The 24,597-nt window shown below is 46.6% G+C and overlaps 1 protein-coding gene across 4 annotated transcripts; it reads right to left on the reverse strand.

Annotated features, from left to right (window-relative positions):
* Nucleotides 1–1,677: 1,677 nt before the first annotated feature.
* Nucleotides 1,678–23,690, reverse strand: src (v-src avian sarcoma (Schmidt-Ruppin A-2) viral oncogene homolog). Of its 4 annotated transcripts, XM_062458814.1 has the most exons (14): nt 23,305–23,690; nt 8,649–8,913; nt 8,443–8,542; nt 7,325–7,342; nt 6,407–6,505; nt 6,017–6,043; nt 5,689–5,792; nt 4,628–4,777; nt 4,375–4,530; nt 4,005–4,184; nt 3,792–3,868; nt 3,390–3,543; nt 3,038–3,169; nt 1,678–2,900 (listed from the first exon to the last, which is right to left on the reverse strand). In XM_062458814.1, exons 2-14 carry the CDS (start codon nt 8,902–8,904, stop codon nt 2,692–2,694), a joined length of 1,662 nt encoding a protein of 553 aa, XP_062314798.1. In that variant the 5' UTR covers nt 8,905–8,913; nt 23,305–23,690; the 3' UTR covers nt 1,678–2,691. The 4 variants fall into 4 exon arrangements, with proteins under 4 accessions (XP_062314798.1, XP_062314800.1, XP_062314801.1 ...); XM_062458816.1 differs by lacking the exon at nt 7,325–7,342; XM_062458817.1 differs by lacking the exon at nt 6,017–6,043.
* Between the last annotated feature and the right edge of the window lie 907 nt (nt 23,691–24,597).

Here is a 24,597-nt window from a genome sequence, read left to right on the forward strand (position 1 = left end):
GCCCAATTCATAATTGTTTTGTGGAGGTACTTCACCAAGGATACAGTTATTTCCACCTCATTATTGTTCATGAGGTACATCCACACCCGAAGCCTGCCGTAAATGTCGAAATCCAAATGGAAAACGCTGTAAATAATGTAACCTTGGCTTATCTCCGGCATTTTCAAATCTTCATGTTGATATTTGCCAGTCGTTCTGGGAATGGGAAATTGGCTTTAGAGGTCGGTCTACACATTTATGACTGTAAGAAAAAGACAACCGACTACTCATTTGCATGTGAGATGTAAGTTATTTCCGGAAATGCTGTTAATCAGATGAGGAAACGTTAACATCCATTGTCTTGAATAATTAAAGTTAAATGCTTTAAAAGTCGCACTGAAACGGTTCCTGCACTGCTACAGTACTAGGCCGATATGCTATGCACTCTACTGGATACGTTTTACACATGTTTTGGATGCTGCCTTTTCAAAAGGTACTCCCAATATAAAAACTGTAAGACACATTAAGAAAATTGCAGCAGGATTATAGTTGGCAATATACAAACTTTATTCCAACATTTTCATTTCAAATTTAAACAATTTACAGTAGGATTTAGACAACAGAAAAACTGTGTCTCAAAGTCTTTCATTGAGTGCAGTAAAAAAGAGTACATTGGAATACATACAGATCAAAAACTGCATAGGCTGAAGAAAAAGACCCAAAAAACCCGAATGATGACATGTCTTTGCTGATCAATGTGATGACGGTAATGGACAAGGGCAAAAGAAGGTCGCCGCCTTTCTCTTCCTGGCCTAGCCCATGTCCAGAACAACACACCAGGAGAAATCAGCCCATTTCCTTCCTCTCTGCCAACATCTGATTTCTAGAGGATGATCAAAGAGGTGCTCTTTGAGAACTTGAAGATACATAATACACGGCTCGTATACATGATACTAATCTAATGTTTGTAGTTATATGTACCGTGATGTTTCAGCTTTACAGATATGAAAGAAAGACGTCGGTATCAGATGAGTCACGTACCACAGCAATGCTCTCAGTAAGTGGGGTGGGAAATGTAAACGTGGAACTGACAGTATGTGGTTACTGACAGATATACAAATACAGACTGTATACACTGCAGGTAGGCTTTATCCTATACGAAGAAACAATGAAAGAAACCGAAGTAGGAAATTCAGGTAGTTATCTTAAACCTTGACTCATGTTGTACAACTGGGTTAAAAGATGATGGTAGAGCTAAATTAAATAGCTAGCAACAATGATGTGTTCATCCAAAACAAACATACTTGTGACAGGCCCTACCCTCCATAGTGAGAGGAAAAAGCAAAAGGATGCTGAAAATGGGTAAACCAGTAGGATCTTTCAAAAATGAATAAATTACAAACATGATACTGTACAAAAAATTGTAGTATTTTGGATATTTACAGAAAGTGTGTCCAATATTGCAAATTTCAATAGTTTTCCATCAGTATTTTCTCCAAACATCACTCATCACTGAAGTAGACCACAATCTCAGGAGTGAGACAGAGTTCAGCGTTCAGCTTATCTGATGTGGACACAGAGACCCTGGCAGAACAATCACTGGATTTCAATCAGAATGCTTGGAGAACAATATAGACATGATTGTATGTCATGGTCGATGTAAGCTGTTTCATAGGTAAATGACTTGCGAAAACAGGATGGATTTGCTTTGGAGAAGAATTCCAGGGTTTGTTCTCCTTGAACTTTATTTGTAATGTAAAAGTTCAGAGTAACAAAAATACACTTTCCCACAATAGAAGAGAGTATAAAACGAGTTGTCATTGGCACAAAACGCTACAGCAGGATTGATTCTGGTCACTGTTCTGAGGGGAGACTTATCAGCAGCCATTTTTCTGGACAAAAATGTAAATACAAAGGGAATAAACAGACACCTCTTTCTATCCCCTTTCTCTGCACATAAAGATGCCTGAGAGAAATATCTTACTGAAGTTCTCTCTGTATTGCATGCTCCACACAGCAGTCAGTAACGTAACATGCAAAGTGAAAAACTGCCAAAAAGCATAACAAAAGTGGTTAATGACAATTGTTTACCTGAATGCCCCAATGCCAAAATATTCCAGTTAATCCAGGTTTGATAAATTATTCTTAAACCAAAACATTAGTAAAGATGCCATCTCTAAGTCCCTCACAGGCTTCTGAAAGAGTGCACAGGTATCAATTGGAAGACGTTATGCCCATCGAAGACGATACAAGTAAAGAGGGAGATATGAGGAGTCTGTTCCTTTTCCCTCTACAAAGACCATGTTGCCCCTTAAGAGACACTCCTGATGAGCGACATATAGCAGTCAGTCCTATTCATGTTCAGTAGCTGTCCTCTTACAATGTCAAGCCCCAGGAAAGCTTCTTCGGTCTCTAGGGTAAGTGCCCCAGAGTTTTAAGAGCTGTTTTCTGTCCAAAAATGACCCAACACAATGTATTGTATATCAATCCAAAATAATCAAGTGGATTAGTGCTGTCCGATAGATTAGGAAAAAAAAATTGCATGACAATGAAATCAATTGAAAGGACAGCAAGAGCTAGAATCAGGTATGTGGTTGTTGATACGTTGGTTGGTCATCCCACTGGCAGGTTCAGGTGCCACTGAGGTCAGTGTGGTTGGTTGTACCCAAGTAACTCTCTCCCCCCTCCCCCTCCACACACCCAGGCCCAGGCCTACAGGTTCTCCCCAGGCTGGTACTGGGGCTCCGTGGAGGTGAAGTAATCTTCCAGGAAGCCCTGGAGGTACTCGAAAGTGGGCCTCTCCTCCGCATCTTTCCTCCAGCAGGTCAGCATGAGGTCGTGGAGGGAGTCTGGGCAATCGGCCGGGCAGGGCATCCTGTAGCCTCGCTCCACCTGGTCCAGCACCTCCCGGTTCACCATGCCTGGGAAAACAAGGACCGGTCATCACGCAGCAAACATAGTATTGCCGATGAAAAGCTATAGGACCTGTCTATTGCATGTTCTTGTGGTGGGAGAAGTACATCCTTGAGGCTAGCTTGTTTGAGAGAAGCCCTCCTACCTGGGTAAGGCACTCTGCCTTTGGTGGCCAGTTCAGTGAGCAGCACACCGAAGGACCAGACGTCAGACTTGATGGTGAAGCGTCCATACAGGGCAGCCTCAGGTGCTGTCCACTTGATAGGAAACTTGGCCCCTGCATCAGAGGGCAAACGTGATCAAAAAAACGTGTGTGTTCCTAAGGGTGTGTATCAGCGAGAAATAGAGTAGAAGATATCAACGAGTACAAATATTAAGTAAGGGAGGCGGGAATATGCTCACAGAAGCCATAAGAAGCTATCGGAGGAATATCAGTGTGGGGGGCAGATCAGATCACAAAAAATGGAAAGGTCACCAGCGCCCCCTTGTGGTCTTACCCTGCCTTGCTGTGTATTCATTGTCTTCTATGAGGCGAGCCAGACCAAAGTCGGCCACCTTACAGACCAGATTGTCTCCCACCAGGATGTTAGCTGCCCGCAGGTCTCTGTGGACGTAATTCATCCTCTCCACGTAGGCCATCCCTGAGGCAATCTAAGAGCAGAAGGCCAGAGATAGAAACAGGCAGTGAGTGTTCATTACAGTGTAAACATTCCTTGTATTAGATGTCTGATGTAAAGTGCATCTGTTTGAAACGGAGCCGCATGGAAGCTAATGTCTTCCTTTCAGTCCAGATGGATCATTAAGCTTTTGAACTGGATTGAGTTGTGTGTGGGGGGGGGGTGGGTGTGTGTGTGTAGCTATATATTTCTCAACATGTGTGTGTCTGCGTGTGTATTGACCTGTGAGGACATGTCCACCAGCTGGGGCAGTCGGAGCATCTTCCCCATGTCTCCCTTTAGGAAGTCCAGTAAGCTGCCTGATGGGGGGAGGGGGGTGGGGCAGGAACACAAGAACCAGGGAGTGAATCACAACAAACACCTCTCAAACAGCTTCATATACAATCTTCCCAAACGTTACTACGTGTGTGCACACTTGTGTGTGTGTGTGCGGACCTTGCCCCATGTACTCGGTGACGATGTAGATGGGCTCCTCCGACACCACGGCGTAGAGCTGCACCAGCTTCTCGTGCCGCAGCTTCTTCATGACCTGGGCCTCCTGCAGGAAGGCCTCGGGGGACATGGTCCCCGTCTTCAGGGTCTTGATCGCCACACGCGTCGTTCCGTTCCATGTTCCTAGGGCACGTCAAACAGGTCTTACTCTATTTGCCACCCCCCCCATAGTGGAACCACGAATTGACAAGATAAGCTTCCTTGATTAGGAATGACCACCTGCCCTACGGTATTTAACCCTAAACCCAGTGTGTGTGAGTGTGAGTGTGAGTGTGAGAGAGAGAGAGAGACAAACAGTGAGAGTTAGCCTTACCCATCCAGACCTCTCCGAAGCAGCCCTGGCCCAGTTTGAGGTCCAGATGGAGGGACTCCCGGGGGATCTCCCAGGCGTCCCGGGCCAGACCCTGGGTCTGGGGCTTCAGGACAGGACACACCTCCGTCAGGCAGTGGCAGAGGCCGTCAGCATGCTCTGAAAGAGAGAGGGGGACAATGTTAAATATGGCTATGTGGGTACACTAAAGATCCATAGACAGAGTTGTGTGTGTGTGTAAGTTTAAGGTGCTCACTCCGGTAGTGGTTGACCAGCTGCTGAAGGTTGCTGAACTGCGTGCGTGAGGTGATGTAGAAGCCTCCACTGTCCAGCTTTCTGATCTTGTAGTGTTTGACGTTCAGCCCTTTGGTGTTGTCGTAATCCAACACTGATAGACAGTAGGCACCTGGTGAGAATAATAGGAAAATGATTATCAGAATGGTAAATAACATGACAAATGCAGGTTTTCACTGTTTCCCATTTTTTTTTGGATGTCTTCAGAACTCATTTCAGTTCAGTTAAGTTCCTGAAACAAAAAGGGCACATTCATGCAGCCACCAGGAGGCAGCAGAGTTGTTTTAAGACGGTTTGTGAGATGCACTCAGAGCCCCCTGGGCAATGGCCCCATCCCTCCTCTCCTCTGTGTTTGAACAGGGCGATATGGCCCGTGGTGGTACAGTCCAGGCTCCACACTGACCTACTTCTGTCTGGCTCGCTCACCCGAGGCCTCCCCTCTGCTACCATCTACTCCCTGCAGCAAGCCCCTGCCACCTCCCCTCTCCTCAAAGCCCTCATCTCTCCGCCCCCCCCCCCCGCCCACTGAGCTTTGCCTGCCACACGTGGACGAACACACACCACACACACACAGCCTGTGGGGACCGTGACATTAGCGTCAGCGCAGCAGCAGCTGCCTATCAGAGCCGTCTCCATGCTCTGTCCCACAGGCGTCACATCCAGCCTCCCCCCCCCCCCCCCCCATCTGCCCAACTGCTCCTCGCTACCCAGAATGCTGTGCAGCTGACACACAGCACAGCGGGCCCCTCAGCGGGCATGGCCAGCCCAACGTGTCCCGACAAATCCTACACTTGTTTTGTGAATCTTAATTACAGATGTCGGGAATTACGTAATCTCGTGAGACTGGTTTACAACGTTTTTTCCCCTCACAAAAAGGTACATTCGTAGGAAAAGTAAACCGTGCTTTATCTTTATACGAACACTGTCACAGAATTCTCCCATGCCCATCAGTCGGCACTGAGGGATCCATGTCGGAAAGCTGAGGGCGTTGTACTGCGAGCCCTCAGGCCCTCACTAACTCACCTTTGGTGGTCTCACTCTCCCTGATGAGGAAGGTCCCTCTCCTGTTCTCCAGGCTCAGCAGCAGCCTCTCAGAGTCGCGGCGCGTGATCTTCCCAAAGTACCACCTGAGGGGGGGGAGACAGGACAGGAAGGGGGTGGCGGGTAAACACGGGACACGGGACCAGTTTGACGAGGGGGCAGAGGTGCAGGTTCGTGTAACAGAGGGGGGAGGGAGAGAGAGTGAGGGAGCTGCCGACCGTGCCGCTATGGAATCTGAAGACGATTTAATCTCCCTTGTGTGCATGCCCCATGCCAGATGCATCCCAGCATTCAAGTCACTGTCCCTTACCTGGACTCCATAGTCAATCTGAGATGACTGGTAAGACAAGGGTGAGAAACGGTGTCAGTACTATGGTTAGTTTGCCTGCTCGCTTGCATGCCTCAGTGCATGTAGCGACCTGTTCAGTGTTCACGTGTGTGCCTTCAAGGTGTACACAGAGCCGAGGACACGTTTGAAAATCACTCGCTTTCGTTCCCCATCCCTGAGCGCACTACGTGTCCTTCAATGCATGCGTCTTGGATTAAAAGCATCTTCAAAAGGACCAAAGATATATATTTCATGGCTTTGATGAAAGGAGAGATGAAAAGAACAGAGAGAGAGAGAGAGCGAGAGAGAGAGCGAGAGAGACAGAGAGAGAGAGACCGAGATAGGGTAAGGGTGGAGGAAAGAGGGACTTACTCTTCAGCCTGGATGGAGTCTGACGGAGCTACGTAGTTGCTGGGGATGTAGCCGCTCTCTCCGGTGGTTAGGGAGCGTGCCAACCACCAGTCACCTTCCCTGCACACACACACACAAGCGGGGACCTTACATCAGCCTCACACCACACACACACAAACATCTGTTCATCTCCCAGCCAGAGAGAGGTCCTGACACGGTCTCTGTCAACTCCAGTCCCGAGGGCTCTGACTAAGCTGATTGGCTTATGCTCTCGTCAAGGTCTAGTCAAACGGAAATCCGTTTTTTTCTTTCCGGACCTTCTTTTATAGCTTCATACAATTCCAAACCCAATTCAGATGCCTCAATTACAAGGCATCAATTACAAGCCAACTAGAAGCTTTTGTACAGTCTCGGGACTTGAGCTGAAAACCGCTGTTACAGGAGAGGGCTGTGATTGACTCGCATGCATTTGTGATGTGGGTTAACTGACTCAATGAGATGGTACTTATATGGCACACAATCTTCGGCTAAATAACAGGCCAAACAGATGACTCCATTGCTATCGAGATGACGGCAAGCTCACTTCTCATACCTGAAGGAGTCGCAACATTATCATCGTCTATAAGGCTCAATCCATGTTGCCAGAATCAGATTTGGGATTTCCATATGCTTGGACATTTCTCAACAGTCAAAAAGCATTTGTCATTTTGACTGATTCCTTTGACGCATAGTCTTTCTTGAAGTCTTGACTGAAACATGGCATATAGTGGATTGAGCCGTTAAAAAAGACAATTAACAAATGGAGTCATTTAGTGAAGTTAAGTGGTAAAGAAACTCCAACTGGGTGATTCAGTGATGGGAACACAGATACAGACAGGTGAACAGTGAAGCATACTGACAAGATGATGAAACGGAAACATACAGAGAAGCATCACTAACCTGCAGTTGACCTTTATCCTAAATAACATTATGAGGGTTTGTCGAGGGGGGGGGGGGGGGGAGAGAGAGAGAGAGGGAGGGAGGGAGGGAGGGAGGAGAGGAAGAGAGGAGAGCAGAAGAAGAGAGGGGGGGGCAGGGGAGGAGATCCGCAGGGGAAGGTGGTTAGAAATGAACAGATACAACAGCACGTTTTACAGAGTTCCACAGAGGAGAACCATCACAGAACAAGAGTAGCCCCCCCCCCTCACTGCCTAAGTCAAGCAGGAGCAGCAGTCCCATTGGACAGACTGCTGCACCAACAGCAGAGGTGAGAGCAAGTTGACTCCACAACAAGTATCCCTTTTAGTGAAGACCATTCGATTCGTGGAGAAGACTTTTTATGAAGGGGATTATATTCAAGATTAAAGCCATCATGACAAAAGCCCACGGTATCAAGTCAGTTTATGGAGAATCATGAGTCTTTGCAGATCAAGAGGTCTTAATGTCACATAATACATCCAGTGAGTGTGTGTGTGTGTGTGTGTGTGTGTGTGTGTGTGTGTGTGTGTGTGTGTGTGTGTGTGTGTGTGTGACCTAATAACACGCAGGTTCTAGAGCTTGAGGAGCAGATGCACCACTAATCCAACATTGTCCTCAGCCAGGCCCTTCTAGGTCATCACTTTGTTAGCTGCAGCATTGGGGGCTCAGAGGGTTACGGTACACTGCACTGCTATTGATTAAACAAGCCTAATGTTAAAGCCAACACACCCCACCGCACACCCCACCGCCCCCCTTCTGATACCTGTTTCAGAGAATCCTCTCCTTTTCAGGCAGTGCCGTTTTCCAGGAATGGGCGAGTGGCAGCTAAAGTACTGTATCAGCCTGCACCTGAAGCTACTGCTGAGATGGAACTGCAGCGGGGCTTTTGTGAATGAGCAACAGAAATCTGTCAGCTCGTAACAAAACAGAGCTTTCTGAAGGGAGCCTGTTCCTATGGTTACGAGGCATTCAGACAGAGGACAAGTGCCATGCGGTTTATAGGGGGTAGAACAGCCTGCTAGAGAGACACAGCCACAACGCAGACATGCCGAATATATCTGTATACAGTGTGTGTGCGGGAGGGGCGGTGTTAGCCTTACGTGTTATTGACGATCTGGAGGCGTTCGCCCTTCCTGAAAGACAGATCCGAGGCTGTGCGAGACTCGTAGTCGTACAGCGCCACAAACGTCGTCACTCCGCCTGTAGGGAGTACCGTATCATCAAACAAACCCTCTACCATGACGTTTCATGTTTAACATAGTGTCTAGCTCTATTCCTAGTTTCATATATCTGCAGAGGAGCTAACCTGCCAGCGTGCTCCTGTTGGGGGAGGTGATGGGGTTGGTGGTGTCCACACCCCCAAACAGTGCCAGCTCAGGGGGATTTGTCATGGCTTGGTTGGGGCGGAGAGTCCCGTCCACTGTGGGGCTTCGACTGGGTGTGAGGGACTGCTGGGCAGGGCTGAGGTGGTGCCCTCCGCACCCTCCACCAGAGCTGAGGTTGCCATCGATACTGCGGGTTCGCTGGCCTACGTCCTTGGGCTTGCTCTTGGATCCCCCCATGGCCTAGGCCTGAAACACAACCACACACACACACAGAGACAGACAGGTCAGCCTCACTCAGCATTCTTACATCAACAAAAACAGGATTTGACATATTCAAAGACTTTGTAAGGGTAGGACCTCGCTGCAGACTGAAACAGCAGGCTCAATGTCACTTTTTGCAAGTACAGAACTTGTCCATCCTTCCCATGTGTCACATGGCGAAGGCTCAGAATAGCTTCAACCATGCACCTACTCCCACGTTCTCCCACCCTGTGTGCCTCAGGCAAGGCGGTTCCACAGAAGAGACAGAGAACCATGGGAGGGACCCAGGGACCACCTTGGGGACCAGAGAACCCAGCCACAGGGAGGGACAGCATCACGTTCAGCCACTACATCCCCAAGGATGGGCTTGCAGCTGCTGCTCCACTACTACCACAGCAACCAGACACCCTCTGCCTGCCACACACACACACACACGCACACACACACACTTCTGAGCCATGACCCACATTGCACCCTGTCATCCTGGGTTTGTAGTGCCACTACAATGACCTGGGTGATAAATTAGCCACAACAGTCCACAGTTGACTTGACTCCCGCTCATTTCTATGAGTCCGAGCGTCAATAGGAATCTGATCAAAGGGCTTGTTTGTGGCTGACCGATCCCAATTCACACCCTCCTGTTACCCAGTGAATGGAGTGTGAACTGGTTCAGGGCTCCTGCCAGCAGAGCAGAGCTCCAAATGACTGCTGTGATCATGCAGCCTACGGCAACTCCGTCCAACCATATGCTGCACATGGGTTCTGTAATCTAATAGACTACCACTCAACTGAGCATAAATGTTTACATCTTGCTGGTTCAGCATGTGATATTGTCAGAACAAGAGAGGGTGGTTATGGTAGCTTGAAACCAGCAGGCAGGCACTTCCGTTAGAGGGGAGATTGGAACAACTTTCATTCGCTGTTATTTGAGGAGCTGGTGGGAGCCCTTGAGTAGAGAGAAGTGGGCCTAAGATTATGTCTCTCTGTCTCTCTCTGTCTCTCTCTGTCTCTCTCTGTCTCTCTCTGTCTCTCTCTGTCTCTCTATGTCTCTCTATGTCTCTCTCTGTCTCTCTCTGTCTCTCTCTGTCTCTCTCTGTCTCTCTATGTCTCTCTATGTCTCTCACTCTGTCTCTCACTCTGTCTCTCACTCTGTCGCTCACTCTGTCGCTCACTCTGTCGCTCACTCTGTCGCTCACTCTGTCGCTCTCTCTGTCGCTCTCTCTGTCTCTCTCTCTGTCTCTCTCACTCTGTCTCTCACTCTGTCTCTCACTCTGTCTCTCACTCTGTCTCTCACTCTGTCTCTCACTCTGTCTCTCACTCTGTCTCTCTCTCTGTCTCTCTCTCTGTCTCTCTCTCTGTCTCTCTCTCTGTCTCTCTCTCTGTCTCTCTGTCTGTCTCTCTCTCTCTCTGTCTCTCTCTCTGTCTCTCTCTCTGTCTCTCTCTCTGTCTCTCTCTCTGTCTCTCTCTGTCTCTCTCTCTGTCTCTCTCTCTGTCTCTCTCTCTGTCTCTCTCTCTGACTGTCGCTCTCTCCCTCCATCCCTCTGTCTCTTCCCTACTCAGCTGCCTGCCTTGTCTGAGTCTCCAGTTAAGCACATGAAGTATCCCAGCCCTCTCTAATCACAGCTTAGAGGAGGGAAATCATTACTGTAAGCTCATGATAATTTAGGGACTCAACCCTCTGCTATCCTGGATGGATATAGCAGTGGGGGGTGCACTAGGCTATCCTAATTTAGAGAGGAGAGACTGATAACAGGCTAGTTTTTCAGAGTCCTGGTGAAGCCTGGGGCTGAAAAGCTCTAGTGGTGATTAGGTCGTTGGGAGGGGTAGGGGTCTTTTTTGTTTTGCTATCAGAGGTCAGAGTTGAGGTTAGGGTGACAGCGGGCTCCACTTTCCAGACTCATCCACTGCTCTTATTTAGGAGTCACAGAATCCAGCGGATCTATGTCAGGCGGATCGGAGCCAGGCTGTGTGTCTGCCGCCTCACACAGGAGCCATGCCGGGGGAGAGCCCCAGAACACAGGGGCTTGGATGACAGCTTCCTAGAGCAGTGGCGATGACACACAGTGGAAAAAATGTCAGGCACAAAGGAAAAACAGAGTTCTTTCACTGAGGAACTCTGTGGAAGCCGGCAGCCAGGGGTTCATGTCTGTCAGACGCCCCCCCCTCCCTCCAGTCCACTCCCCAGACCTGGCAGGCAGCCAGGAGGCTGGAGATGCGGAAGACCAGGGGGGCACGGTGGCCCCTCTGGTGCTTATCAAACAGCTGAGGAGATTCCTGTGGATCGGATGCTCACAGAAGTCTGCCAGCTCCTCTCAGCAAGATGGGCCGTTTGAGGAAGAGAGAGAGAGACAGGGAGGAGAAAAGGACAGACCACATACAATAACAGAACCACAGAGAGTTCCTTTCCCGCTCGGCGTCAGGCCGTGAGTGTGGGGAGGAGGGGTGTGGAGAGGGGAGGGGGTCAACGGGGACGGTCGATATCTCCCTCTGGGGTATGTCTACACAACAGGGGTGCGCCACAGTAGCTTAACAGTCTGGCCAGGCGGCAGATACACACACAAACACACACACGTACAATATCCATGCCCGTGTACGCACACACAGGCAGTGGAAGAGAGGAGTTCGCACACAGGGGCAGACACAAAGAGGGCTCGTGGCACATGCAGGGAGTGGGTCTTTGTGTCTTTGTGTCTCTCCTCCAGCAGACTGGTAGCATGGTGGTGAATACATCCTTTCAGATGGATCCCAGCAACACCCTGCCTCTCCCCGTCTCCATCCCTCGGTCCTGTCAAGCCTCCCTCTTCGTCTTCCACACAATTACTACTTTCATTCCAGACGTGTCATCCTAATGATATATCTTAGCTTCACCTCAGTAGGCTGTAGAGTCCTTAAATTCAGGGAACCACTACTGAGCCATTTAACATCAATTATACAGCGTTTCTCACACTGAATGGGATTCAAAGCTGAATGCTCTACAACATTTGCTGAGCCGTCGAGCTAACCCCATATCCTGCAAATACATGTTAAACCACAAATGAATTAGAACAATTATTTTCACATAAACCCTCTATTAAATCTAGTATTTGGAAGAACAAAAAAATGAGTATTGAAAAGAGTGCATGTGCGAGTATTTCTAGACCTGGCGAAGAGGTAAGCATTAAACGGAGCTGAAGGAGGAGTCTGGGGCTCTCCACACTGGGCTCATAACAAAGCCTCTATTGTCGGCTCGAAGCTTGTACTGCTGTCAGCCCACTGAAGTAAAGTAGACACTGTGCCGTGGATTGTGGCCTGTGGTGAGCCGGCACCAGTTTCAGCTCAAGACCTCGCGTGCATTCAAATGGTCCCCCAGCGCCCATCAACAGTCAACCAGGAAATATGGAAATGAATCAAATCACGCAGTCACCCTGTTTAGTACGAGGGAGACCGTGGGGCTGAGTGCTCAGCACGTGACGGTTAGCAACTGATGGTTAGCAACTGGCTTGGGTGACGTGACCATCCAGGGAGGTCTAGTTCGAGGTAGCCATCGAGTCACGGGGGCCTAATAGGGCCTGAGGTGGAATAGACACTGAGCACCTGCTCTCTGTGAGGGAGAAACGCCATGAAAATCCCTCTGGCACACAGGGGGTGGGCGGAGAGATTTGCTTAATTATGCACAAGATCCGGCAACGGATTCCAAATCCCTCAAGTCTCACGGGCTTTAGCTGAAAGGGAATCATCGTCTTTTAATATTGCTGCTGCTGTTTTTTTCTTTCTTTTTCTCTCCCTGTTTTAGTTGTTTTCTTTTCCATTCCTCCCATAAAAGGGATAACAAGCATAATCTGTGAATTGTATCCTCAAACTCAGACAATGGGAAAGCTATGATACCATTCATCTACTGTGGGAGCATATTAATGGTCTCTGTTTGAGCATGTCCTATTCATTCAATAAGACACTCCCTGGTGTATTCGCTTAGTGTTTCTGTTTCATCTTCAGGGAGGATCAAGCAGTCCTCATTTGCTCACTAACATGGATAGTAAGGAAACGAACCCATCAGCTAGCAGACATTGTGATCCTCCTTTTTCAGACCAAAAGTGAAAAGCAAAAACGAAAACAGAATACCGTGTGCAGTGGCGGAAAAAGGCAAGTTAGGTCTAGTCCAGGTTGAAAAAATTCCAAACGACTTGTCTCTGGAAGCTGAATGTCCTTGGCATGTTATTGGCTGACTAGATAACCCTGCCTTTTTGCAACGCCCCTGTGACTTGTGTGACCCAACCCAGAGCTGTGTTGAAGTTCCGTTCCAGTTCCCGCACGTGAGCACGGACACCTGCCTCTCTGAGAAGCGAGGAACAACACTCAGAAAAGACGATCCTGAGAGAAGCCATTGTAATGGTGGTTGCCATGTTTGACATTTAAGCCTCATTAACTCTGTCTCCTATCAACTCCTTGTTCTGTCCTCCAGTGAACAACAGGTGTTTGACTGTTCGGAGATAACCATCTATGTTTTTTATGACATTTGCATTAGCAGACATCAAACGTTTCATATGCTAAGTGACCTGGGCTCTGCAAGGCTGGCTGGACAGCCTGTCCCCAGCTTCCCAGGCCAGGACAAACAAGCCCCACAGACGTCCTTCTTCCTCCATTAGTGACTAACAGCATGTAGCCAGCACAAGCCCGGAGGTTCAGTCAAAATGTCCTGTCTCGAATCACAACTTTTACCTCACATGACCTGGCTCCCAAAGCAAGTCCAGTCCACCTCCACGTCCTAATCATCTTTAGGTGCAGAGTATCTGAGAAACATATTTTTCACTGATTTACTACGTGTAACAAGCACATTTAAATTTCGTTTCAGTACACCAAAAAAGTTTGTGTACTATCAGAAAGACTTAAAACTCCAACAATTTCCAGAGAGTTACTGATCATCTTAAGAAAGAAGAGGGTGTGTGTGTGCATGTGTGTGTGGGTGTAAACATGTAAACAAGTTTCCCAGTATAGCAGTGGCGTGTGTGTGCATGCAAGATGTGTACATCTGTATATGTGTTCCATGCTTCTCTCCTCATCTTAATGCCCTCTATGTAATCACTCCAGGCCCAGCCCTTCATCACCGGCCACCAGTTGCTGCCTAATCCAGCTGCTTGTTCTGCTCAGATTATCAACATCAATTCCGTAATCGTGTTCGGCTAACCCTGGGGGAATATTCCTTCTGGGGCCTGTGAACAAGGCAGTGAGTGGATTGAGAGACAGTATATACAGGTCTGACCAACCATAGCAACACTGCGTGTAGTCTTTTAGCTCATCCTGCCTTGACAAATCCCTCTGCTACAGGGGACTAGATACCAGACAAGCAGAAAATCTCCCTCCGTAGAACCGAACAGACCATCTCTAACAGCCACATGTGAACGCAGCAACTCAAAATAGGCTTCTCCTTGTCAATTACATGGTTGCTTTAGTTTAAGATACTTTATCAAGGTCCTTTATCGTTTCATATTTGTCCAAAAAACAAGAGAATCGGAAATGACCCGTGGGATCTACACATCCCTTCGTCCTGCAGGCTCCAAGCTCCCTCCACCTGGGCAACGAGAATTCACGCACACTTTCCATTGAGTCACCCATGAGGGGAATCATTACTGCGAAGCTCATAGCAAGTCAATACACTGGCAAACCAGGAGCCAGTCAAAGCCAGCAAGCTCTTCCATGTCTGGAGGACTAAAAGTAAACATCCACCCACAATGATGGCTGCTGCTGACACCAGTCCAACACTGTCTGCTCTGTGTGTTTGTGTGCGTGTGGGTGTTTGAACCCCTACTGGCCAATCAGGGTGAGACAGTGGCATAGGAGGTTCTGGAGTCAATATTTACCCCGCCACACAGCCCTGCCGTTGCCATGGTAGTAATTCCTAGCATTCCACAAGCAAAAGCAGATGCACAAGTTCTTTTCAAATATTCGGAAAAAAGATAAGCTTATCAGATATAAAGAATGAAAGGCGAGAGGATTGTCTGTCTGTGAGCTATGCGAGATGTCTTTCATGTCCTGACAGCCACTGAAAGGGATTCATCTCCTGTAAAATTATCTCTCTTTTGGGAGTCTCAGGAGATTCCCATAAAGAACTGTTTACCCATTCTCCCAGCCTTCTGGACTTTAGAAGATCAGACGGTGTGATCCTTTATATATGTCACTGCTTGTGTGTCTGTGTAAGCCTAAGGTTGAACTTTGTTATTTATACTTAATTCAATCTTTGTCATTATCACATTTTTTTTTTAAACACCTAGTGTGACCATGAGAGCTCGTGACAACAGTATTTTACTGTAAGTGGCAATTCACCACTTAAACACACAAGTTCACGCCCTCTCACTGCAACACACACACACAGTTCATTTCAACAGCAAAATAACAAACAAGCCACTGGCTGAGTTCCCAGGTTGATGGATTTTCTAAAGGCCTGTTATCCCCAGCTCCTAATCTCAGAATGACACATATGAAATCATTTTGGAATTGAGGCTCAGCAAGAAAATATCTGGGCCATTTTGGATGAGGCGATCCTCTCGGATCAACCCCTGTGAGGTGCTGCCAGAGACAGGAAACATGTCCTGAGAGAAATCTTTCCATAACCGCCTCTGGAGTCGAGTGTCAAGAAATGCAATTTTAAGCCGGTGAAAAATTTACCTTACTGTATATTTAAAATAGTATAATATGTTTTTTTTTTTTTCCATCTTGGATCTTTTAATCAAACTCACACTGTTTTAATTTCTGTATTTCCCCCATCCCCATACAATATTTAAACAAGGTAACAGGCTACATTTCACATTGAACCATGATTATCAAGGATAACAAACACAACAACATTACTTTACACAGCACTCTGTTCATCATTCTATTAAGTCTAGGTCTCTGGGGGCTAGCTCTATCATGGATAGGGACGTTTCCACACAACTCAACCTGCTAGCAGCTAGCCAGTGCTAGCTCAGGCCTGTAATAGACCCTTAAGAGCTCATTATTTCATCAAAAAAAGTTGTGGGGAAGCTAACAAAAGTACTACCCATGAGCTGCTGAAATAATAGCTACAAAACTGTACCCAAAAGCTATTATTACAGTACAGTTCATACAGAAAAAAACCCCAGTCTGGCAGGTCATCAGTGAAAATAGCAGTTAGTAAAGAAATCAACAAATAGGGAGGTAGGCTACATTCAACGGCCCAAGTCATATGTACACAAAAACGTGTTTGCTGTTACAATGCTGTGGGGGCTGGTTGTATTGTGTGGATAGAGCATGTATTGGTCCTCAGTGTAGGGTATAGTAGGGAACACTAACAATAGAAAGACTTATTTACTACAGTATTGTTGAACTGTGCCTTGTGGAGACATCATTCACAGGCTTGGTTATTGCTGGGGATTTCTCCCTCTCTCTGTTTCCTTCACTCCTTCTTCCCTCCATCTAAATACGGTCATTATGTGCACTGAGACCAATGATCTGTGGTCATGTGCTCAAAGTACAGGGAGAGAGATGGAAGGATGCAGAGAGGGAGAAAAAAAAAAGATAATCCTCAAGGGGTTTAGCTTTCTCATTCTTACGCTCCCTCTCTCCCTCTCTCTCCCTCTCTCTCCCTCTCTCTCCCTCTCTCTCCCTCTCTCTCCCTCTCTCTCCCTCTCTCTCCCTCTCTCTCCCTCTCTCCCTAATACACATAGACACACTCTCTAACTCTTTCTCTCCAATCCTTTCAGGAGATTTCCAGAGGGAAATTAGGAAAATAAAGGAATTCAATTCCTGTCACAGCCGAGGCTATGTCAGACAAACATCACATGAGCAGCAAAAAACATCATCTCTCCCAGCTCCCAAAACAAAATGAATTAGTCCATCTCACGAAGGGGCAACCCTCACTCCACCAGCTAAGCCTGTCACCAGCCCTCAACCCTGCTGTGAAATGGAACTGACACCAGACCAAACTGAATTAAGATCCTTACATACACATGGTGAAAAGTAACAGGGGCCTCAGCGTGACCAAAAATCACAAATAACCACTCCGGTGACTATTTCGGTCGAACTAACCATGTGGATAAACAGTCCATCCCCAGGAAACAGACACCCTGCAATGTCAAGTTCCAAGTGATTTCATTTGCATCTTATTTCAAAAGAGAAACCATCTGAGATCCGGGGAGACCCAGAGCGCAGCACGCCTCATCAATCCAGGCCCTTGACCGCTTAACTTGTGATCTAGTCAGCCGGGCAGCAGCAGTTAAGATAAATCCATGTTGCCGGGTAACTTCAGGCCTCAGTGGAGACACATCTATTATACATGGCAGAACTCAAGAAAGCTAATGAAATGTACAATGTCAATTCGCAGCATTGTGCCTCTTAACATAATTCGTGCTCAAACCTGAGGGCTTTTTAGCGCTGGTTAGGTTTGAGGCAAAAATGAAACAACCAGGTGTGTGGAGGCCAGGATTGTTTGTGTTTGTGTGTGTGCTCTAAGTACACACAGCGGTTTGTTAGAGCAGTGTTAGTGTGCCCAGTCATGACTGTGGAATGTAGATTGGAGGTTGAGGCGAGTTCTGACTGCGCTCCTTCTTCCACACCCCACAGCAGGAATGTTCTGGAAGCAGGTAGAGACAGACACAGCTTTCCATCCACCCAAGATGTACAGTGGCAAACGCGGCCCCGGGAGATGCCGTCCCGGAACATTCCCCACATCGCTCCCAGTCAGAGGAACAAGGCACAACCAGGCCACACGGTCTACACAAGCCCCTCTTGAAAGGTAAAAACTTAGTTACCTTACAGATTCTCCTCAGGACCTGTGCTCGACCAAGAGGAAGGGCAAAACAACATTTAGTTTGTTTGGTCAATAAACATGCTTCCTCAAAAAACTGATTACTTAATTTATATTGGTGTGATCATCTGATGCTTCAACATGCGGCTTAGCCCTTGACTCATGCAGCCTCCTCGGCCCTGCGTGGGGGTCAGGACCAGGAGGAACACTTCCCCAGAGAGCAGACGGCCCGCATAAAGCAGAAGTATGAAGAAGCAAACCAAACTGACCCGCCCATACAACGGTTCAAGCGAAAAACCACTGGCTATGGAGCAGCCTGGTTCATGCATCCAGGCCGACGCATGTTAGCATATATCGCTACGTAAGATAACTGCATTCGTGTCGTCTGGTAGGCGAGTGAAATCTAGGGCCTCTGGGAACAAATAACAACGTGACAGCTTTCACGGCGTTGCTTCCGGTAATTCACAGCGTGCATTAATCAGCACCTGGTCCCAGACAGTAGAGAGAGGGGCCTCTCTCCAGCGGAGCCTGATAAATAAGAAGCACATAAAACAACAGACAGTGCTCTCCATTAAAGTTTAAACATGCCCTCTTCACGCATGATCATCAAACATAACTCTCTGTCCGCTTGGGGATTTTCGTAGCACACATCCCAGGGCTGGGGCTAGACTCTCTGACTTTGGAGCAATTTCCTCCATGGGTTTTATAGCAGCCCTTTGTTCCCCCATGCCATGATTTGAATATTCAAATGGGTATAGTTGCTTGCCACTGGACAAGGAGCAGGATGGCTGCAGTCTCCTTGGTAGCAAGCAGCTGTGGCCTCGTAGGTGTGGCTGCACAACTCTCTGACCACACCCCTGGGACTGGGAGGCTGGCTCCAGCTGATCCATCACCATGGTGGCCTGATCATCCGTGTTAGGGCAGCAGGACACGGAGGGAAGACCAGAGGCCACGGCCCCTGGGGGCTTGTTCCTGTCTCCGTGCCTAGTCCGGCTTGTTCTCATGGGGGAGGAGCTGGTTCTCATGGGGGAGGAGCTGGTTCTCATGGGGGAGGAGCTGGTTCTCATGGGGGAGGAGCTGGTTCTCATGGGGGAGGAGCTGGTTCTCATGGGGGAGGAGCTGGTTCTCATGGGGGAGGAGCTTGTTCTCATGGGGGAGGAGCTTGTTCTCATGGGGGAAGAGCTGGCTCTGGGAACGGAGGACAGACTAGTCCTCAGGCGTGACTGATTACATTCCCAGTCTCCCCTCGTGGTATTCCCTTTCACCTGTTGTTTTCTGTCAAGTAGCTCTGGGTGAATGTCTATTCTCTGTTCTCCTAATGGTCCAGAACCGGGCAGCCATAGAGAGAAACTCTCCCACTATTTAGCTTGAAAATGTGCATTGTCTAAGAAAGATGTTCAATACTGTGTTTTACAAGAAGAAGCAAAGGGGATGAAAGGGTTCATTTTAAATGTGTAATGTGATCTCACTCTCCTCTCAGTTCCTGAACAATGAGGTGAATTCTGACACATTATTTTCAATACCTCAGATACCCCCACTAAAGAGGATCTAAGATTATATTGTTTACTCACATCCTCTTGACTTAGCTAACATTAGCAAAGATGCTTCATTTAGAAAATGAATACACCAAAATCTATACTTTTCCATCTGTAGTCAGATTAACCCAGCAGCCAAGCTAGGGGTAGATGCCACAATGTCACAGGGTAATTCGGTCAGTAACAAATTTGCATAAAGCTCATGTCAATATACAGATTTATCTGGGGGCTGGGGTGGGGGTAAGGGGCTTTGGACATAACAGACAGCAGGCTGGTCCAGGGTCTCCGAGGAGAGTATGCAGATCCCAGCATCTCACCCAGGCCTAGCAGCACAGCTGTGGCTACACAAAAGATCCAGAGAACCATCTCCATGCATGCCAAGGAGTCTTTTCCTGCCAGTGAAGAGCCAGGTGAACTGAAGGAGAGACGACTCCCAGACTGATGGCCCTCCTGACCAACAGAGGAGGGATTGAGGGAGGATGTGTGGCCTCTGTCACCCTGGACTTTTCCCAGCGCAGACCAACAGGAAGTGGTTTGAGAACCCCGAAAGGGATACAGTCCCTGCTCTGTTCCTCTCAATCAGCCACAATCAGATACTCCATTCAAATGTGCTGGCAGCGGCATGACCGCAGATGGATAGAGAGCTGCAGTCAGGCCTGGGTGATAGATCTGCTGTGTTCTACTCCATTTCCTGTCTTTACCATTCCTCTACTGGGTCCCGGCCTTTAACAAGAGGGATTTAAACATCCCTTATGGTTTTTGCATATTCCACTTGACTGAGACTGAGAGGAAACTGTCCTGCAGCACAGCAAAGGTAGACAATTGATAACATGGGAGACATTTATATTGAAGTGAAACGTCGCTTTTATGCCACGGTTTCAATGTCTAATATACAGTTCCTCCTGAGTATAAGGTAAGTAGATAAGAACAGAATGCTTTATTCAACACAGACCTCAAAACAGACAAGCTCTTTATCTGCTTTCAATGTTCGTAATAAATGTAAGCCATCTAATAAAGAGCCTTTACAGAGAGGGAGAACAGGTGGCACTATCCCTCACAAATGGGTGCCCTTGAACGTCGATGGGCACTAATTAGCAGGAAAACTGGGCCAGAGCAACAGAAGTTTGTTGTCTGCCACATGAAAAATTCAATGAGTTCTTCAGCGGGAGGCTGTCACAAATCTCACGCCAGCCGCCCAAACCTATACAACCAGACTGATGGTCATACATGTCACGGCCAGAATCAAACTGAGGAGCGGAAGTATACTGGCACCAGACAAAAGTTTTGTTTCATAAAGTGCTCATCAAGCCATTGGGGAATACTGTGTTGTTCCAACAAGGCAGTCTAGCTCCACACACCTTCATTATTGTTTCATCTTGCAGTTTGTCAGTGAACCCATTCCTCATGCCATATTTTACTAGGTCCTGTTCATAATAGTTTAAGCAATTACCTGCTCAGAACTATGTCAATTAATCCTCACCTGAAGGAAACTAGGACACTATTGTAATGGTCTTTTCTAACTTGTGTCCCAGTCATCCAGGCTTTATTCTAATGGTTCACCATAGACAACACCACTCTCTCAACAAGAGATAACAATACCAGATTAAAACACACATTATCTTGTATTGGTTGTCTGAAATACCTGGAGACCCTTCGAGCAGCTCTAAAGAGAGCCTTTAACTGACTTTACATCTAGCTTTTTTTTTAAGCACATGAAGATATTTCAGACAAAGAAGAAACAACTTGTTTCAGAGGCTGGTTGTCAAGGCCTGGGTGACAGAGGAAACAAGCTTCTCATTGATGCCAGGCTCAGAGTATCAGCCAGATAGAGCCCACTTCAGTCCATGGTCAACAAAAGACCCAGTCCATAGACACATTACCAATTAAAAGGAATTCCTGCCTCAAGAGCCCCTTTCCAGTGATCTCATTGGAGCCGACATAAACTTCTACAGCTTTCACTGTGAGGCATTCACAGGATTCCAAGGAGCATTAGGGTACCCTCTGTGGGGCCTGAAATGTGCCAGCTAGAGAGTACAATGGGGGTCCAGTTAGGCATAGAGAAACCCTTCTGACGGACTGCAAGAAATACAGGGGCGATAAAAGACTGACGCAATCAATTAAGATATCCACTTGTTTGATAAAAATAATTGTTTAAATAATCTGAGAATGAACTGAAAGGGATGGTTGAGTAGATAACATTTGAACTGGACTGGAATTAGTGAAAAATATTTGACGTTTATGAAGTTTCTCTTGCATGCATTTTGGTATTACATAAAACAAAATCTGCAGTTTGCATGTCACTGCCCAGAGGCCTTAAAAACATGTTTTTTGGCATACTGAAAAGATAATATGATTGTATTGGTTGGCAAACTATCTCAATAGTACAGATTATAGTACACAAAAAAACATGGGTCAAATGACTGTCACAAGAAGACCAATGAAACTATCCCATTCAATAACAAGAATACACATTTTTACATTTACATTTAGTCATTTAGCAGACGCTCTTATCCAGAGCGACTTACAGTAAATACAGGGACATTCCCCCGAGGCAAGCAGGGTGAAGTGCCTTGCCCAAGGACACAACGTCAGTTGGCATGACCGGGAATCGAACTGGCAACCTTCGGATTACTAGCCCGATTCCCTCACCGCTCAGCCACCTGACTCCCCTCACTTCTCTCCCTACATAGATCATTAGTTGATGTATGATGATATATAATCCTAATCCATGATCACTAAAGGCAAATACCAAGCAACTGTATTTCTGAGTAGAATATTACAATCCAAAAATTGCAATCATGGACAAATAAACCTTGACTTTTTGACTCAAGGTGACTGAAACCTGACTGCCTTTGTCTAATACAACAATATCTTGCCTTTAGGCAGATAAAAAAGTACAATAACAGTGCCAGGACGGCAGGGTTTACAAAACAGTATGTGTTTGTGTGTCAGAGAGAGAGAGAGAGAGAGAGAGAGAGAGAGAGAGAGAGAGAGAGAGAGAGAGAGAGAGAGAGAGAGAGAGAGAGAGAGAGAGAGAGAGAGAGAGAGAGGGAGAGAGGGCGAGAAAGAGAGAGGGCGAGAAAGAGAGAGGGCGAGAAAGAGAGAGCGAGAGAGAGAGCGAGAGAGAGAGCGAGAGAGAGAGCGAGAGAGAGAGCGAGAGAGAGAGCGAGAGAGAGAGAGAGCGAGAGAGCGAGGGAGCGAGCGAGCGAGGGAGCGAGCGAGGGAGCGAGAGAGAGGAAAGAGAACTCCTATTTACAAAAACTCATATGGTCAAAGAAGGAAATGGTCATGCTAGTCTAACGCCTCCCCAGGAGTGTTTGACTCCTTGAGTCATCTGGAGTGGGTGAGTACTAAACCTGAGCTTAGGACACAGCTGGGGAGTGAGTGGGTGGGGAGAAGAATGCACTGAAAAAAATGTACAGAGAACACATCAATCCTGGTTCCAATATATCTTTCTCTCTCTCAACTCACTAACACGACAGCACACACTGACCCACACTCTTGCGTGAACACACACTACACACACAAATACATACAAAGAGGTGTACTTCAAGTCCATGGAACTGAATGAGATGTTTGAAGTGTTTTTGGAATCGATGCAAGACAAACATTCTGGTGATTGTGACAAAACACAAACTCCTTGAGGAGTTGTGACAAAACAAACTCCTTGAGGAGTTAGGAAACTCATGACTCCTCAAACAACAACATAACAGCTAATGAACTAATGGTTTGAACAAACAATGACAAAATAATAACTAACTAGTGATATAGTATAGATACCCACATTTCAAAGTAGCCTAACATCACGAAAAAGTGTGCCACAATCACATTTAAGGTGTTGGTAAGGGAAGCGTTGGACTTATACATTACAATGCTGAAATACACATTTGCTTCAGCAGCCAACCGCGGGCAATATATAACCTTAACTAGAAATCATCTCAATTTGGTCAAACTGATCTTTGCGGCATATTGTTGAAGTATCTGCTTCATGTAACATTCTCACTAGGCTACCGGCTATTGACTACATACACCAAGGCATCCGTTCATTCTTCAATGTCTTTTGGAACACAGCTTTGCTTCAAAATAACAAGTTTGGTTACTTACCCTGACGCGCAGGCTTCCAATGATTTTGCGTAAATTTTTTGTCGACCACGAGGTTAGCAAATTATCAAGGACTTCGACATCGAAGTAAAAACGAATGATAACGATGCTCAAACGATGTCTATGCTCACAGCAGACAATCAATCCCAGTACTGATGGGATCCCATTCAACCGGAGGGGCGGTCTAGTAAGGTCATCACAGGGATTGCCTCCGAAGCGCAGCGGCAGTAAGAAATCTGATTGCGGCAATCGCGGTCATCCAATAAACAACAAGCCTATTTTTGAAGAATCAATCTATTAGTTAAACGGCTATGGTCAAAAATTACAGCCGCATGTAGTTTTCGTACCCTCTACATTGTGTACAGTTCGCTGCTATGCGCAGGAAGATCAGAATCAAAACATTGGGGGTTCCGAGGGGAGGCGGTAGTCGTAGGCTAAAGGGGAGGAGACTGTGATCCTATAGTTTCATAGGCTGTATTTCCCAATTAATTTAATTAGGGAAATAGTTACACTTAACATAGTTAAATACAATATGTATACAGCTCTAGCTATACAATAATACACAATGCATTACATTTTGTTTGGTATATGATTGCGTGGTATAGCCTAATTCTAAGGGAAGCGTATAGGCCTACTATTTGGATTAATATTTGTGATTATTTAGGTGTCCTACCTTTCAATTCAATGTACAATTTTTTTAAATATTGAAGAAAGTGAATAGTACGTCCATGGTCGAAATACCATTATCTGTGGCCCAATGCTGCCATCTATTGTTTAAATATAAACCTAGATTTTGAGATGAGAGAACGGACATGGGTGGTTGCAATAATGATCACTTCGGTATGTAATTTACATACAGACACAAGTAATTATCAAGCAAACACTAGACAGAGTCAAATTTACTTAAAATTAAGAAAATAGTTGTAAACAGCAACCAAACAGCAGAAAAAAATAATTAGGCTAATAATACATTTCATATGCAATAATTATGTACAGGGAAATATATTTGTTTAAATAATAGCTGTTTTAGACATAATTCACCATAACAGGCACAAATACGTACAATTTGCCATTTAAATTGCATATGCAGCCTGCAGGGTACAATAAGTCACACAACACAATCAATGTTTAGCAAATTAGAAAATGACTTTTGAGGCAAAAAGGTATGAAGAAAATAAATTGCTGGGTTAGTATACAGTACATCAACACAACAGAGACTGAATTGTTGGCATTTTGTGAGACTGGTCACAGTGAGGTAACACGCTTGCATTGGCTCTGATAGAAAGCACACTGACT

The sequence above is a fragment of the Osmerus eperlanus genome, chromosome 4, assembly GCF_963692335.1.
Source record: "Osmerus eperlanus chromosome 4, fOsmEpe2.1, whole genome shotgun sequence".
In the NCBI taxonomy this organism is placed as follows: domain Eukaryota; kingdom Metazoa; phylum Chordata; class Actinopteri; order Osmeriformes; family Osmeridae; genus Osmerus; species Osmerus eperlanus.